This window comes from Spermophilus citellus (genome assembly GCF_964194105.1).
Source record: "Spermophilus citellus genome assembly, chromosome: 9".
Taxonomy (NCBI): domain Eukaryota; kingdom Metazoa; phylum Chordata; class Mammalia; order Rodentia; family Sciuridae; genus Spermophilus; species Spermophilus citellus.
The window spans coordinates 57,927,374-57,941,748 of NC_138191.1; the positions used below are offsets into that span (position 1 = coordinate 57,927,374).

The window sequence follows — 14,375 nt, forward strand, 5'->3', positions numbered from 1 at the left end:
CAAGGCCAGCCTGGGCAACTTAGTGAGACCTTATCTCAAAATAAAAAAGGGTTGGGGATTAATTCTGTAGTAGAGCATTTGGCTAGCCTATGTGAAGCCCTGGAAAAAGAAAAAGAAATCAAAAAAAGAAGATAAATGGGAAAAAAGGAAAGAAACAGAGACAGGACACCCAGGGAGAGAAGACATACAAATAAAGACGATGGTGGTAACAAGGACTATTCATTAGGTGCTTGTTGTTATTATACCCACACAGCCTCTCTCTCCCAACACTTGCTCCCATTTTACATCTGATGAAACTGAGGAGCCAAGCAGTTTGGTACCAGTGTAAAGTCATGCCACAAGTTAGCACCATGCACACTTATGTACAAACACTTGGAGATACAGGAGGTCATTGCTTATTTAACAAACATTAATTAGTGATGCTGGACATTACTGCCCTTTGTTCAAGGAAGGCAAGAGAGAGACCAACACACCCAGGCACACACACAGCAGGACATGGCGTAACACCCTTAGCTGTGAGCTTTCAGGACAGCACAGCCTGGGAGTTCCAGGGGCATGTGTATTTTAGTAACCATAGCTATAAAGTGGGGCTTGACCTCCAGCCTGGAAAAAATTTGAGGCAATTCTGGCCCAATGCAATGAACTCCTGGGTTCAGAGAGAAAGGAAGGGGGGGGGTCACAATCTGTGCTTCCTGCCACCCACTGACCCCATTCATATCCATTCCATTGTTATATAAAGACGACCCTACTTCCTTCAGAGTCTGTGAGTTTTGACCCAAGTAGTTTAGGATGAGAAAAAGGATTGTTAAGGAAAATAAGACTTATTTTTTGAGGGTCTGATCTTTTATTTTTTTCTCCCCCTTTTTCTTTTTTTGGTTGAACTCAGGGATGCTTTACCAGTGAGTTACATGCCCACCCCTTTTCATTTTTTCCTTTGATATAGGGTCTCACTAAGTTGTTGAGGCTGGCCTTGAATTTGCCATCCTCCTGCCTCAGCCTTTATGGCCCTGTGCCTGGATAGGGTCTGATTTAATAGGCAAATTCCTTACTATCAGCTATTCCGTCTATGTCCCCATCTCCGTTCACTTCGTGGCCTCTTGACAGGGGCTACAGAACACCATTCCTAGCTCCTCTCTTGTTTCTTTGCTCTGATACCCATGGCATTTTCAAGCATATCTCATTTTTTTGACCTTTCTGTTCCCCTATCCTGGTGCTCAGTGACGATGGCTCCAGGATTACCTGAGGGGACCATTCCCAGTGTATATGCATGTTTTAGGGGGACATGGTGTCTCCTTCAACCTCTCACACACGGTTGGCCCAGGAGGTCTTCATGACCCCCAGTCCGTGGTTGAACTTGACCCTGTGTTGGGGCATCTTGCTTGGTAGGTTTTTTTGTTTGGGATACTAGGAAATGAACCAATTGTACTCTATCACTGAGCTAAATTCCCAGCCCTTCTTATTTTGAGTCAGGGTTTTGCTAAGTTGCTGAGGCTGATCTCGAACTTGCAGTCCTCCTGCCTCAGCCTCTCATGTCGCTAGGATTACAGGTATATGCAACTGTGCTTTGCTGGCATCTTATTTTTGACTGCATCATGCACACAACTTCGATGTGCAATAATAAGAGTTATCCTCACAAACATTCCTTGTCCTCTGTGGCCTTGACAGTGGCACAGCTTGTCTGCTGGGGTATGGTCTCTGTTGAGTTCAGTTCTCTGACCTGCCAACACATATCTCAGCAATGACAGCAAATGGCACAAAATCAGTCCTATTCCTGGCCAATCTGGTGTAGTTTTCTTCTAGTCCTATTCCTGACCAGAGCCTGACCACTGATCTCCCCTTCAGACACAACACGATGGCCATCGGCATTGCAGTGGACATTCTGGGCTGCACAGGCACTTTGGAGGACCGCGCAGCCACCCTCAACAGGATCATCCAGGTGGCAGTGGAACTGAAAGATGCCATGGGAGACCTCTATTCTTTCTCAGCCATCATGAAAGCCCTGGAAATGCCACAGGTGAATTTCCGCTTGCTTTGTGTGGCCTCTCAGGCATGTGTATATTTAATGTTTTGGAAAGAGGTCTGCATTCCTATGCTTGGCAAGTCACAGACTATTTCAGTCAGTCTCAAAAGATAAACTGAATCTTAGTGAAAGCTGTTTTGATTAGCAGACAACCAAGAGTAGTGTCCTAAGTATTCCAGTTGTTTACAAAAACAGTGGATAGCCAGGCACAGTGGTGCATGTCTGTAATCCCAGCTACTTGGGAGGTTGGGGCAGGAAGATCCAAGTTTGAGACTAGCCTGAGAAACTTAATGAGAGCCTGTCTCAAAATAAATATATTTTTTAAAAGGACTAAGGATGTGGACTTGGGATGTAACCCAGTGGTAGAGTACCTCTTAGCATGCATGAGGCTCTGGACCCAATCCCCAGTATCAAAAAAATAAAACAGTGCATAATTGTTGCCAGTCCACACTTTGATGTACAATAACAAGAGTTATCCTCACGAACACTCCTTGTTCCTGGAGAACCATTTGGAAGAAACATTTGGCTGAAGTGTGCTGTATAACAGAAAAACGCTCTCATCTGATCTGGCTCAGGAGGTTTGTGGCCAGTTTGGGATAATGACTGGGAAACCAAGGCTTTTGAGGAGCTTCTATCAGAGAATTCCTGGAGTGGTTTGTCTCAAAGTATTGTCCTCAGACTCTCCTGTTAAAAATTCAGTTTTCTGGCCCACTTGCTATATAAATCAGAACCGCTAAAATTGGGTATTTGAATTTATCTGCCTTGACAGAGATTTTTGGGATGAGTATCAAACATGAAAACCTGTATTTGAAAGCAAACAGGCCCTCTTAAAGGAAGGCCTCCTTCTCTTTTCTATTCTTTCAAGCCCTAGATGCTTGTAGGACTCTGAGATTAAGGTCCTACAAGCCAAATCTGTAGCTAGTAACACCGTAACTGGTCTGTTAGCTTGGCTGTTTCGATAGTCAGATTGTCTCTGAAATCCTGCCAGGTGCTCACTGAAAATCCATCAGTGCCACTGAAGGAAACAGCTAGTCACATGTCTTGCAAGTCAGTGTGGTAGGATCATAATTTCCTTAAATAAAGCAAAGTCACCTTAAAAGCAGGAAGCGGAACACCTTCGTCAGAAATTTTGGGGGAATCAATTACAGTATTTCAAGAGCTTTAAATAATTCAGGCGCACTGGAATTTTTTAGGATCCATATTTGAAATATGTAACACAAATTCTGCCATATTTCCATTCTTATTTCTACTATGACAATGGGTTATAATTTTTTGTTCAGGTATTTAAATTTGCATCACATTTATTTTCCCTTATCCAAAACTACCTGTAATTTGACAGCTGAGCCAACAGGCTGCACTGTGTGTGTAAAGCTCTGCCCTCCAGCCAGAGCTTCCTGAGAGCATGGTAAAGGGGATGTTTTGTGGGATCACACGGTTGCTGCCCATAATATCAAACTCAGCAGCTAGAAGTTTATCCTAAACTACCCCATGCTTTTGGAGGTATTCTGTCCCCTCCAGTAGTGTCAGTGAGGGTCACAGTTTTCCAGAGTATTCAGGGGTTGGGGCGAGCCAGGGGACTGCTGGGGGTGGTGGGAAGTGGCCCACCAGGGAAAATCCACAGGGAGTCACATTCACATCATCATCCTGATCTGCCCTTCTGCCACATCTGGGAGGGGCCCTTAAGAAAAGGGTAGCATGGAATATGGCAGAGGAAGACCAGTGACAATGTGGACCTTCCTCTTGGAATATAGGGGCACTCTATGAGACTAAGATGAAACTCAGCTATGCCGATGACCGGTTGAGAAACCAGGGCGAGTTACCTAATCTAGACTTTTGCTGATCTGTAAAATGAGGTCAAAATACCTGCCTCACAGGCATTGCAAAGATTAAATGAAATTCTTCAAATACCTCACATAGTGTTGGCTCTTATTCCTAAATACTAGTGCCCTTTCTTATTATGCAGAAAACTGAAGACACTTAGATCTGTTGGTTTTGTGGTATGAGTGGGGAATCATTTATCTTAGGACAGTTCAGTCAGTAGCATATGCTGATGTTGACTATATTAGCCAAAAGAAATGAGGAGGAATGAGCATTGGCATCACCCGGTCTGAGCAGTCTTCTGTGTGCCTCAGACATTACAAACAACTTTAAAGTGCTTTGCCTCTCATTCCCACACCCTTACATCAGTACAACTCCATGGTGGACATGTGTAGTAATACCTACCCACATTTAACACTCGTGCCCTCTGGCCCAGCAGCTCCAGTTCTGAAAATTTATCATCCAGATATTTTCACACATGTGAAACCTTTGGAGTAACAGCAAAATGTGTTTAAAACTTACCTGAAGGAAACAGAACTCTGGTTTATCCATACAGTGGAACATTCTATAGGAGTTTGACAAGATAAGGCTGTTTGTTCTTTATGTACTTATATGGAATGATTTCCAAGGAAAGAAAATACCTATAGTGTTATTTCTTTTTAAAAGGTGTTTGTGTGTAGACGCAGGCACACATAAATCAAGCAATTGGAGAGAGCTCTCAGGGAAGGCCCACTAGAACTTGGAAGAGGGGGTGGTGAGAGGTTACTTTTTCTCCACACTTTCCTTTCAATTGCTTTTAATAGTTTTACCAGGTGCATTTATCACCGACTGCAAAATTTAAGCAGAATGGTAATTTTCTTAAAGGAGCCTTTTTCAAAACAACTACTTTCTTTTTTCTAGATCACAAGGTTAGAAAAAACATGGACTGCCCTGAGGCACCAGTACACCCAAACCGCCATCCTCTACGAGAAGCAGCTGAAGCCCTTCAGCAAGATCCTGCACGAAGGCAGAGGTGAGCGGGGAGGGCAGGGCCAGCAGCGGCGGTTGCACCATTCATGTCCATGTATGGTCGGGCATATCATGAGGCCTCGGTTGTCTACGGGACTGTCACTGGCTCGAGGTACTTACCAGGTGACAGCCTCGCTTATCTGGATTGCTATAACCAGACACAGGCTACCAGGCACCTCAATCTGATAACTTCCAACAAATGACATAGAAAACTGTATTCCTTATTCTTCAGAATCCACGTGTGTCCCCCCCAACAATGTGTCAGTCCCACTGCTGATGCCCCTTGTGACTTTAATGGAGCGCCAGGCTGTCACTTTTGAAGGAACTGACATGTGGGAGAAAAATGACCAAAGCTGTGAAATTATGCTAAATCACTTGGCAACAGCCCGCTTCATGGCCAAGACTGCGGACAGCTACCGGATGAATGCGGAGAGGATCCTGGCAGGTAGGAGCTGTTTTTTTGTTAAGTCAATCTGTACAGCAATTGCAATGAAGGAATGAAAGAACAGAGATGCCCTCAATTAGGAAAAAAGACCAAGGAGGAAAGATTAAGGCATGGGAATTCCATTTCCTGAATGATTGATCAGTACTTCCTCTTAATTCCCAATGACTCAAGTGTCCCATTTCTCCTTCTGTGTTCTGACAGTGATATAAACAGCATCAAGGAAGGAGGCCCACCACAAGTACCTTTAGTGAGTGGATTGAAGGAGGTGGAGTTTTATCTAGACTTCATTCTTCTACATTCCTTCCCAGTCATACTGCTCTTGAAACTGGAGTGTTGGGCAGAGTGTTGTATAAACTGAACTTTCTTATAAATACTATGGCAGTAAAAAGCAGCTTTCTTGGTTGGCTTGATAAACATTTATCACAGACAGGATACATGCACAACAATCGGGTTCAATGGGTGTCCTCAGTGATCAGAGGCATTAAATGGGTATTTCAGTGCATGGTGGTAAGTGCACTGTGAAAGCATTTTGGAAAAGTAATTTGGACAAAGATGCAGGCAGAGGAAGCATGTTAGGAAAACTTTTGAGAGAAAAAAAATACCTCCATGAATTGTTAAAACATAGTCAGAAAACAGATGCCAATCAGAGGGGGGGACAGAGTCTTGAGAGAGCCTGGGAAGAGTGGGAACCCCACATACTTGGTTTTGAACTAATGTAAATATAGCCAGCTATGCTAAAGGGGAAGTGATAGAGCTTTTCTGGTGGGACTATGGGCCCATGGGAGGTGTCGTAGTCAGATTTATGTTTTTGAGTGAATCACCCTGGTTTCTGTGTGAAGGAAGGTTGGGAGCCAAACACAGAAAGCTCATTCAGGAACAAGGGCTTTACCAAGGCAGTCATCAGAGATGGCTAGCATCTCTTCCTTTTATTTGTGTAGCACTGGGGATTGAACCTAGGGCTCCGCGTATACTAGGCAAGCACTCTTCACTGAACTACATCCCCAGCCCTTTCAGATTTTTTATCTTATTTTGAGATACTATCTTGATAAGTTGCCCACACTGGCCTTAAACGTGAGATCTTCCTGCCTTAGCTTCCCAAGTCATTGGAATTACAGGCATGTGATTTTTTAAAACTCTTCAAGGGCCAAGTTTGATCCACAAAATCAAGAATCGTGTGGGACAGGAAAGGCCTATTAATTTCACTCTAAAAGAAAGTTGTTGTCTCAGAGCCATAATTTGAGACTGAACAGCTTGCACTGTATCTGCTGTAGGCATGAGTAGCACATACCTGTTTCTCTCTCCACCCCGCAGAAAACCCTCAGTTTGGCAATGTGGGACTCAACAAAAGCACACAGTTCAACAGAAATTAGCCAATAAGTATATTACATGTTATATCAGCCAATATATTTGGATGGGCTTTGAGAAAAGTGTGCTTGAAGCTGATCTATAGCATGTTACTTTAAAGGTAGCTGATAACAATTTTTCAGTTGATCCTGTCTCAAGTTCCCATTGCTGGAAGTGAATGTGAACTCAGTAAAGGCAAAGACTGGCTCACCAGCATCCAGTCTAGGCTCAAAGCCTGCTAACTGAATGAATAGAAGTCATTAGTTGGTTATCTAAGGTATCCTGGTATCATCAGGAAGGGCTTCTATGCTCTTTCCACCATCCAGATCCTATGGTTTAGATAGTGGGAGCACATTTAACATTTCTAATAATTCTCTCCCTCTTCTCTTAGAACATAACAAAGAATCAAGAAATAAGCCCACACAAATGGTTGTCAGTTGATTTTTGACAAAGGTGCCATGATAATTCACTGAACAAAGTATGATCTCTAAATAAATGATACTGGAAATACTGAACATGCACATCCAAAAAAATTTATCTCAATCCTTACCTGATACCATATGCAATCATTAGTCCAAAATGGATCATGGACCCAAAACCTAAGGGCTGAAGTACAAAGCTCCTATAAGAAATTCTTTGTGTCCTTGAATTAGACAAAGATTTCTTAGGACACAAAAAACATGAACCATTATAGGAAACACTGATAAAGCAAAACTTTTAAATTTTTGCTTTTCATAACACACGACTAAGTGAAAAGACAAGACACAGACTAGGAGAAAAGTACTTTCTAAATGTTTATATCTGATAAATGACATATTTAGTGTCAGGAGCTGTCCATGAGTTGCATGTGGGTCACCATGCATGGAAGCCTAGTGGATACAGACATCTGGTGTCTGGGAATGATAGTGGACATTTTCTCTGGTCAATTGCCCAGGGACAATATGAATTTCTATCCTCCTCTACCATGGCCCACACAGCACCTGAGATGGGTATGACCTGCCAAGATGTCAATCAACCTGCTGACTTTAAGACATCACAAGCAAGACTTTGCCCTTAAAACCTTATCCCTGCCTTTGATGTACCCCCTGAAATAAACCACAGGAGCCATCTTTTCTTTATCTAGTTCTAGAACCCATGTGGACTAGACCTATCAGGGGTTTTGCCTTTTGTAAATATATTTCTGAATATTTGTGTTTTGTTATTCACTAATTATTTGAGATTTTAAGTTTTAGGGTGGCTTAGATTCTCCTGGCCCCCCAGTGAGACATTGACTATTGACCCCATTAATCTAGAATATAGAAAGAACTCAATTTAAATAAACAATATGTCAGAGAATATATACAAATGAGATTTTCAGTACATAAATCATAGGGAAATGTAAATTTACCCCACCACACAAGAATGGCTACAATTAAACAGAATGGCAAAACCAAGTTGGAGAAATTAGAAACTTCCTATGTTACTGATGTGAATAGAAAATGGTAGAACCATTCATGCATGACAGTTTCTTTGAAGATACACTTACCATGTAACCCAGTATTCCCACTCCTAGAGAAATGAAAACTCACCTCACATGCACAAAGCCCTCGGTTCAATTCCCAGCACCACAAAACAAAAAACAAACAAAAAAACCCACATGACCACATACAGACTTGTACATAAATGTTGACATTATTCACAGTAGCCCAAAAATGGAAACAATTCAAGTGTCCATCAATTAGTGAATAGATAAGCAAAATCTAATATGTTCATAATTCAACAAGAAGGAATGGATTGATTATATACAACATATGTAATAATTCCATCATCATGCTAAGTGAAAGAAGCCTGACAAAAGTCCATAGTGTATAATTCCATTTATGTCATTTCTAGAGGAGGCAAAAGAATAACAGAAAGCCAATCAGTGGTTGCCTGAGGCCTGGGGAAGGAACAAGGATTGGCTCCAAAAAGGTAGTAGGGAGCTCTCTAGGGTGAGGGAAGTGTTCTAAAACTATGAATTTACTACCGTAAACCAAGTTGCACAAAATATATGAATCATGAGATATGTAAATTATACATCTACATAGTTGTTACACATAAAAATATGATACCCTGAACACTCCTCCCAGCACCATCGCCCACAGTGGCTTGTACATAGATTTCATTGTCATGTTTTAAAGAGTTTACTTGTTAATTCTCTGAAGATGGTGGATGAGTACAGCCTACATTTTTCTTTGGGAGCATTTTTTAAAGTTCTGAGAGAAGATGAAGTTCATTTGGTACTATTTAAACAAGCAAAGTTTTCAGTTATTTTTAAAACATTGTTTTTAGGCAGACTAAAGTGACTTATTTCTATTGTTTTGATTAGATTTTCAACCAGATGAAGAAATGACTGAAATCTTGAAGACTGAATTTCAAATGCGATTGCTGTGGGGCAGTAAAGGTGCAGAAGTCAATCAGACAGAGAGATATGAGAAATTCAACCAGATTTTAATAGCCCTCTCACGTAAACTGGAACCACCTCATGTAAAGCAGGCAGAGCTCTGAAAACTCTCCAGAGAGCCTTTAGGGTATTATTTCAAACTTCTCATCTGATGATGCGCAAATCTCAAACACACGTCTTTAGTATCCACAGGATATTAAATGTATAAATTGCACAGAGCACACTTATTTATGAGTTGTGTAAAATTACTACTGATTTTTAAATGAATGATAATTTATTATTAAGGTAACTATTGCTAACATTGATCAACAAATTTAAGAGAAGACTTAGCTATGTTGACTGGTTGATTTCTATTATCACAGCATTTGACCATTTTAGTTTGAATTCCATGTCATATAAGTGTAAATAGAAGAGTTTAAAAGAAAAGCCTGAAACATTTCAGAGGTATCAGTTGTATGATATTCTTCAACTAAATGTGAAAAATGTAAATAGTCATGAATGAAAATATATCTTTTTTTGTGAAACCGTTGTATATAGTCTCTTCAATATTAAACAACTCATCATAATATGATGAATTCTACCTCCTGACCTCAGAATGTACTTTGCCTCCTAGCCACTATATCCCAATAGTAAATCAAAATTAACAAAAATGGCATGAAAAACTTAAGGTCTCTGTTTTAGGAGACAGAAGAGTAGTGATACAAGTAGTAAGTACTGGCTCCAAAAGACCGAGGTTCAAACTTGAGTTCTGGTGCTTGCTAGTGGACTTTGGCAAACCTATATGTGTAAGGCAAAAGAGTAACTTTCAGAATGTCTTTTTTTTTCTTTGAATCAACTAAGAATTTGTTAAAGTAACATATGAACTGCTATTTCCTCTAGCTAATAAGTACAAGTTTCCTATTCTTTTTTTTGTGGTGCTGGGGATTGAACCCAGGGCTTTGTGTATGTGAGGCAAGCACTCTACCAACTGAGCTATATCCCCAGCCCCAAGTTTCCTAGATTTCTGACTCCCAAAGGGGATATTTTCTAGTTTGTCAGTATCCTCTCATTTTTTTTCCCATTGTAAAAAACTCAGAACACAGTATTTTAAAATATTCTGTCATTCTGCCACTGTCAAACATTGTTTTATTCCTTGTAAATAATACTGGGGCTATACTAACTTTTGTCCATCTTTTCACAAGCTGTGAAAATTACTATATTAAATAGCCTTTGAAAACACGATTTGTTGGTTACAGATATTATACTCTATCTTGGTCATCTTAAATATTTCCACTAGAACCAAGCATGAGACCCTCATTATAATCTGTTTAATGCAGTGGGAATATTAATTTCAAACCTTGTACTATTTTCCTTAATGTGGCCTAGAATCATAAAGCCCCCTTCCCCATATTTTAAAAGGTACCATCACACTTTTTTATTTACTGGGGGAAAAAAAAAAGTAAGTACATTTCTTTTGGCAATATGGTGGTTCAGATGCTATTAGCCCTCTAACTAAAACAAAATGATGATAATGTTAATAAACATACCTTCTACTATAATGTTGAGCTTGACAGAATAAAAAAGAAATCCCCAAAGAACATGCCTTCCCTCCCTGACTCACCCTAAAAGGTACAGTAAATCTGTCAGAGAACCTAAAAACCTAGGTAGACCTAGAGGCATGTCAGTTCAACGAATGGGAGACTGTTTGGGAAAGCTGAATGTGAAAAGCCCCAAAGTCAACAGAAATCCTGAGAGTTCCTATAAATGGGATGAGGAAAAAAAAATCCATCCACCAACAAAGGAAGGTTACCAGGAATAAGGGTTCTCCAGAGAGACAGAACCAATGATAGTTAACATGAATATAGCTATGAAACAGAGGAATTAGCTTACACAATTGTTGGGACTGAGAAGTCCCATGGCAATCTCCTTCAGAAACACCCTTAGAGATACATTCAGAAATAGTGCTTTATCAATTCTCTAGGTATCCCTTAATGCAGTCAAACTGACACCTAAAATTAAACATTGCACAATCAGACATGCTTGTCTTCATGTATGGCCATAACTCCAAGAAAGAAATAATTATAATAGTCTTCAGTAAGAGATTACAACCACAAGTGTGTCCTCATACAGGTCTGGAGTAAAATTTACAAAAATTAAAACCAAACTGAAATTGATTTATAGTGGTTCCCAAATGGTAGTGTTACTACGTTATTTATATATAAACATATATGTGTATATATATTTATTTTCTACCAGATATAAACTCACTATTAAGCTACAGTTCAAATTAAGAAACTGTCATTAGAAAAACATGTGATGACAAAGTGATCCTGCTGATTGGTGGAGAAAAGGATGATTTTTTACAATAAGAAATTCTTAAATGACTGTTTAAACAAATGAAAGGAGGAAAAAAATGATTCTTTACCTCATAAAACCACAATACAATCTAAACAAATTATAAACCTACATGTGGAAGGAAAAATCATAGCACTTTTAGAATGCAGAATGTCTTTTTGAATCAACAATTTATTAAATTAGAAAAAGCATCAGCTATGAGGGATTAGTCAATATGTAAAACGAGGCTTCTTGACTGGGTATAGTGGCACATACCTGTAATCTCAGCAGCTCAGAAGGCTGAGACAGGAGGATCACTAATTCAAAGCCAGCCTCAGCAATGGGGAGGTGCTAAGTAACTCAGTGAGATTCTGTCTCTAATAAAATACAAAAAATTGGGCCAGGGATGTGGCTCAGTGGATGAGTGTCCCTGAGTTCAATCCCTGGTACCCTATACCCCCACAAAAAACAAAACACTGGAGAAAAAAATAAATAAAACAAAGAGCTTCTATTTACCAAATACACCAGAGAAAAACTGGGGGTAAAAAAAAAAAAAAAGGATATTAGCAAACACAAAATTGACAATTAATATGGTACACAACCTCCAAAACAAGCCTTTAATATTCCCTGCCTCCTAATAAAACCCTGTGTTGTCCTTTTTCACATTGTACTAGGATCAGTCAGTGTTACCAACAGCATGGGGGCAGAGGTATCGATATGTCACACCTGAGATTAAGTTATAAAAAGACTGTAGCTTCTATCTTGAGTTTTCATTCTTTTGGCTCACTCACATTTGGAAAAACAAGATGCTACACTATGAGCATCCCTATGGAAAGTTCTACATGGTAAGGAACTGAAGCCTTCTGAAGCCTTCCATCACTAGCCAGCAAGGAACTGAGGTCTGCCAACAATCATAAGAATAATCTTGGGCTGGAGATGTGGCTCAAGCAGTAGCGCTCTCGCCTGGCATGCGTGCGGCCCGGGTTCGATCCTCAGCACCACATACCAACAAAGATGTTGTGTCCACCAAGAACTAAAAAATAATAAATATTAAAAAATTCTCTCTCTCTCTCTCTCTCTCTCTCCTCTTTCACTCTCTCTTTAAAAAAAAATAAAAATAAATAAAATAGTCAACACGTTAGAAATCCATCCCAAAAGATGCAGAAATGTCAACAAAGGAATATAATGTGAAAAACAAGGCAACATGATACCTCCTAAGGTTCATAATTTGTCAATGACTAACTCCAAAGATACTGAAGTGGGTGAAATATCAGATAACTCAAAAGAATGGCTATCAAAAAGTAATGGGTTGCCAGAAAACACAGAAATAACTGAATGAAATAAGGAATTCAGTACAGGATATGAATGAGAAATTCAATAAACAGAGATACTGAAAGAGAATTGAAGAGAAATCTTGGAAGTAAAAGGCACAGTAAATAAAAATTCAGTTTAAAGTCTCTCTAGTAGAGTATGCAAAAGACAGACTCTCAGAACTGGAAGACAAAGTGGCCATCTTTGAATATTCAGACAGTATTAAAGAAACCAAACCATGATCAAAATATATGAGAACTCCGGGACAACATTCAGACCAACCTCAGTATTATTGGAATTGAAGGTTGTTGAGATGCAGGCTAATGGCATGGATAATCTCTTCAGGGAAATAAAAGAAAAATGTCCAAGCCTTGGGAATCAGAGGGACATCCAGATATAAGAAGCATCATTCAGAATCCCAAATAGACAAGATCAAAAAGAATCTTTCCATGACACATTATAATAAAAATGTCTAACATGAAATACAGAAGAAGAGAATTGTAAAAGTCTCAAGAGAAAAATGTCAGGCCACTTTTACAGGTAAATCAATCAAAATTACTTCTGATTTTTCAGAACTCTTAGAAGACATCATTCTAAGCCCTGAAAGGAAATAAGTGTCAGCGAAGATTGCTACATCCGGCAAAGTCATCCTCAGAATCAAAGCAGAAATAAAAACCTTCCATGATAAGCAGAAACTAAAAGAATTCATAACTACTTGGCTTGCACTACAGAAACACTTTAAGAAATACTACACACAGAACAAATAATAAGCAACCTCCAGAGCTCACAAATGGATCTCATTTGAAGAGTAGCTGAGCAAATGAGAAGCAGAACCAAATTAAACATTAGAAATAAATCAAAATGGCAGAAATTAATAAGTATTTCTCTATAACAATAATGAATGTAAATGGCAGAATGGATCAAAAAACAAGATTCAACTGTATAGTGTTTAAAAGAGGCTCTTCTTATAAGCAAATACAGCCAAAGGTTGAAAATGAAAATGATATTGCATGGAAAATCATTTTCCATGCAAAGGAAGCTCCAAAATAAGCAAGTGACTACTCTCATATCCAACAATGCAGGCTTCAAGCCAACATTCATCAGAAGAGACGAAGAAAGTCATTTCATACTGGTAAAGGGAACAATCCAACAAGAAGATATAATGGTCATTAATATCTATGCCCCAAACATTGGTGCACCTAATTACATAAAACAGACATTACTCAAATGAATGACTCAGACCCAAATACAAAATACTGGATGATTCTGACACACCTCTCTGACCAATTGGTAAGTCATCCAGACATAAATTCAGCAAAGCTCCTCAGACCTAAACAATAGTATAAATCAAATCAAATCTAACAGACATCTATAGAATATTTCATCCAACAACAGCCAAATTCACTTTCTTCTCAGCTGCTCATGAAACTTTTTCCAAAATAGACCATATTTTTACGTCACAAAGCAACTCCTAGAAAGTATCCCCCCCCGCCAAAAAAAAAAAAAAAGATTCCTTGCATTTTACCAGATCACAATGCAATGAAATTTAGACATCAACACCAAGAAAAACTACAGAAACTAAAAACAGAAGATTGAACATTACACTCTTGAATAATGAACAGGTGATAGAAGAAATCAGGGGGGAAATTTAAAAATTCTTACAATCACAGCAGAATAGAGTTAGAAATATCAGA

At 39.3% G+C, this 14,375-nt stretch overlaps 1 protein-coding gene across 5 annotated transcripts in view; it reads left to right on the top strand.

The window, feature by feature from the left end:
- BCAR3 (BCAR3 adaptor protein, NSP family member) overlaps positions 1 to 9,575 on the top strand; it is a 139,552-nt gene extending 129,977 nt beyond the window's left edge. For all 5 annotated transcript variants that reach the window (XM_081308338.1, XM_081308337.1, XM_081308339.1 and 2 more), the window contains 4 exons: positions 1,843 to 2,014; positions 4,739 to 4,850; positions 5,079 to 5,291; positions 8,983 to 9,575. In XM_081308338.1, coding sequence (XP_081164464.1) covers positions 1,843 to 2,014; positions 4,739 to 4,850; positions 5,079 to 5,291; positions 8,983 to 9,161 — 676 coding nt within the window. In that variant the 3' untranslated portion in view covers positions 9,162 to 9,575. The remainder of the gene's footprint in view (positions 1 to 1,842; positions 2,015 to 4,738; positions 4,851 to 5,078; positions 5,292 to 8,982) is intronic.
- The last annotated feature ends 4,800 nt before the right edge of the window (positions 9,576 to 14,375 follow it).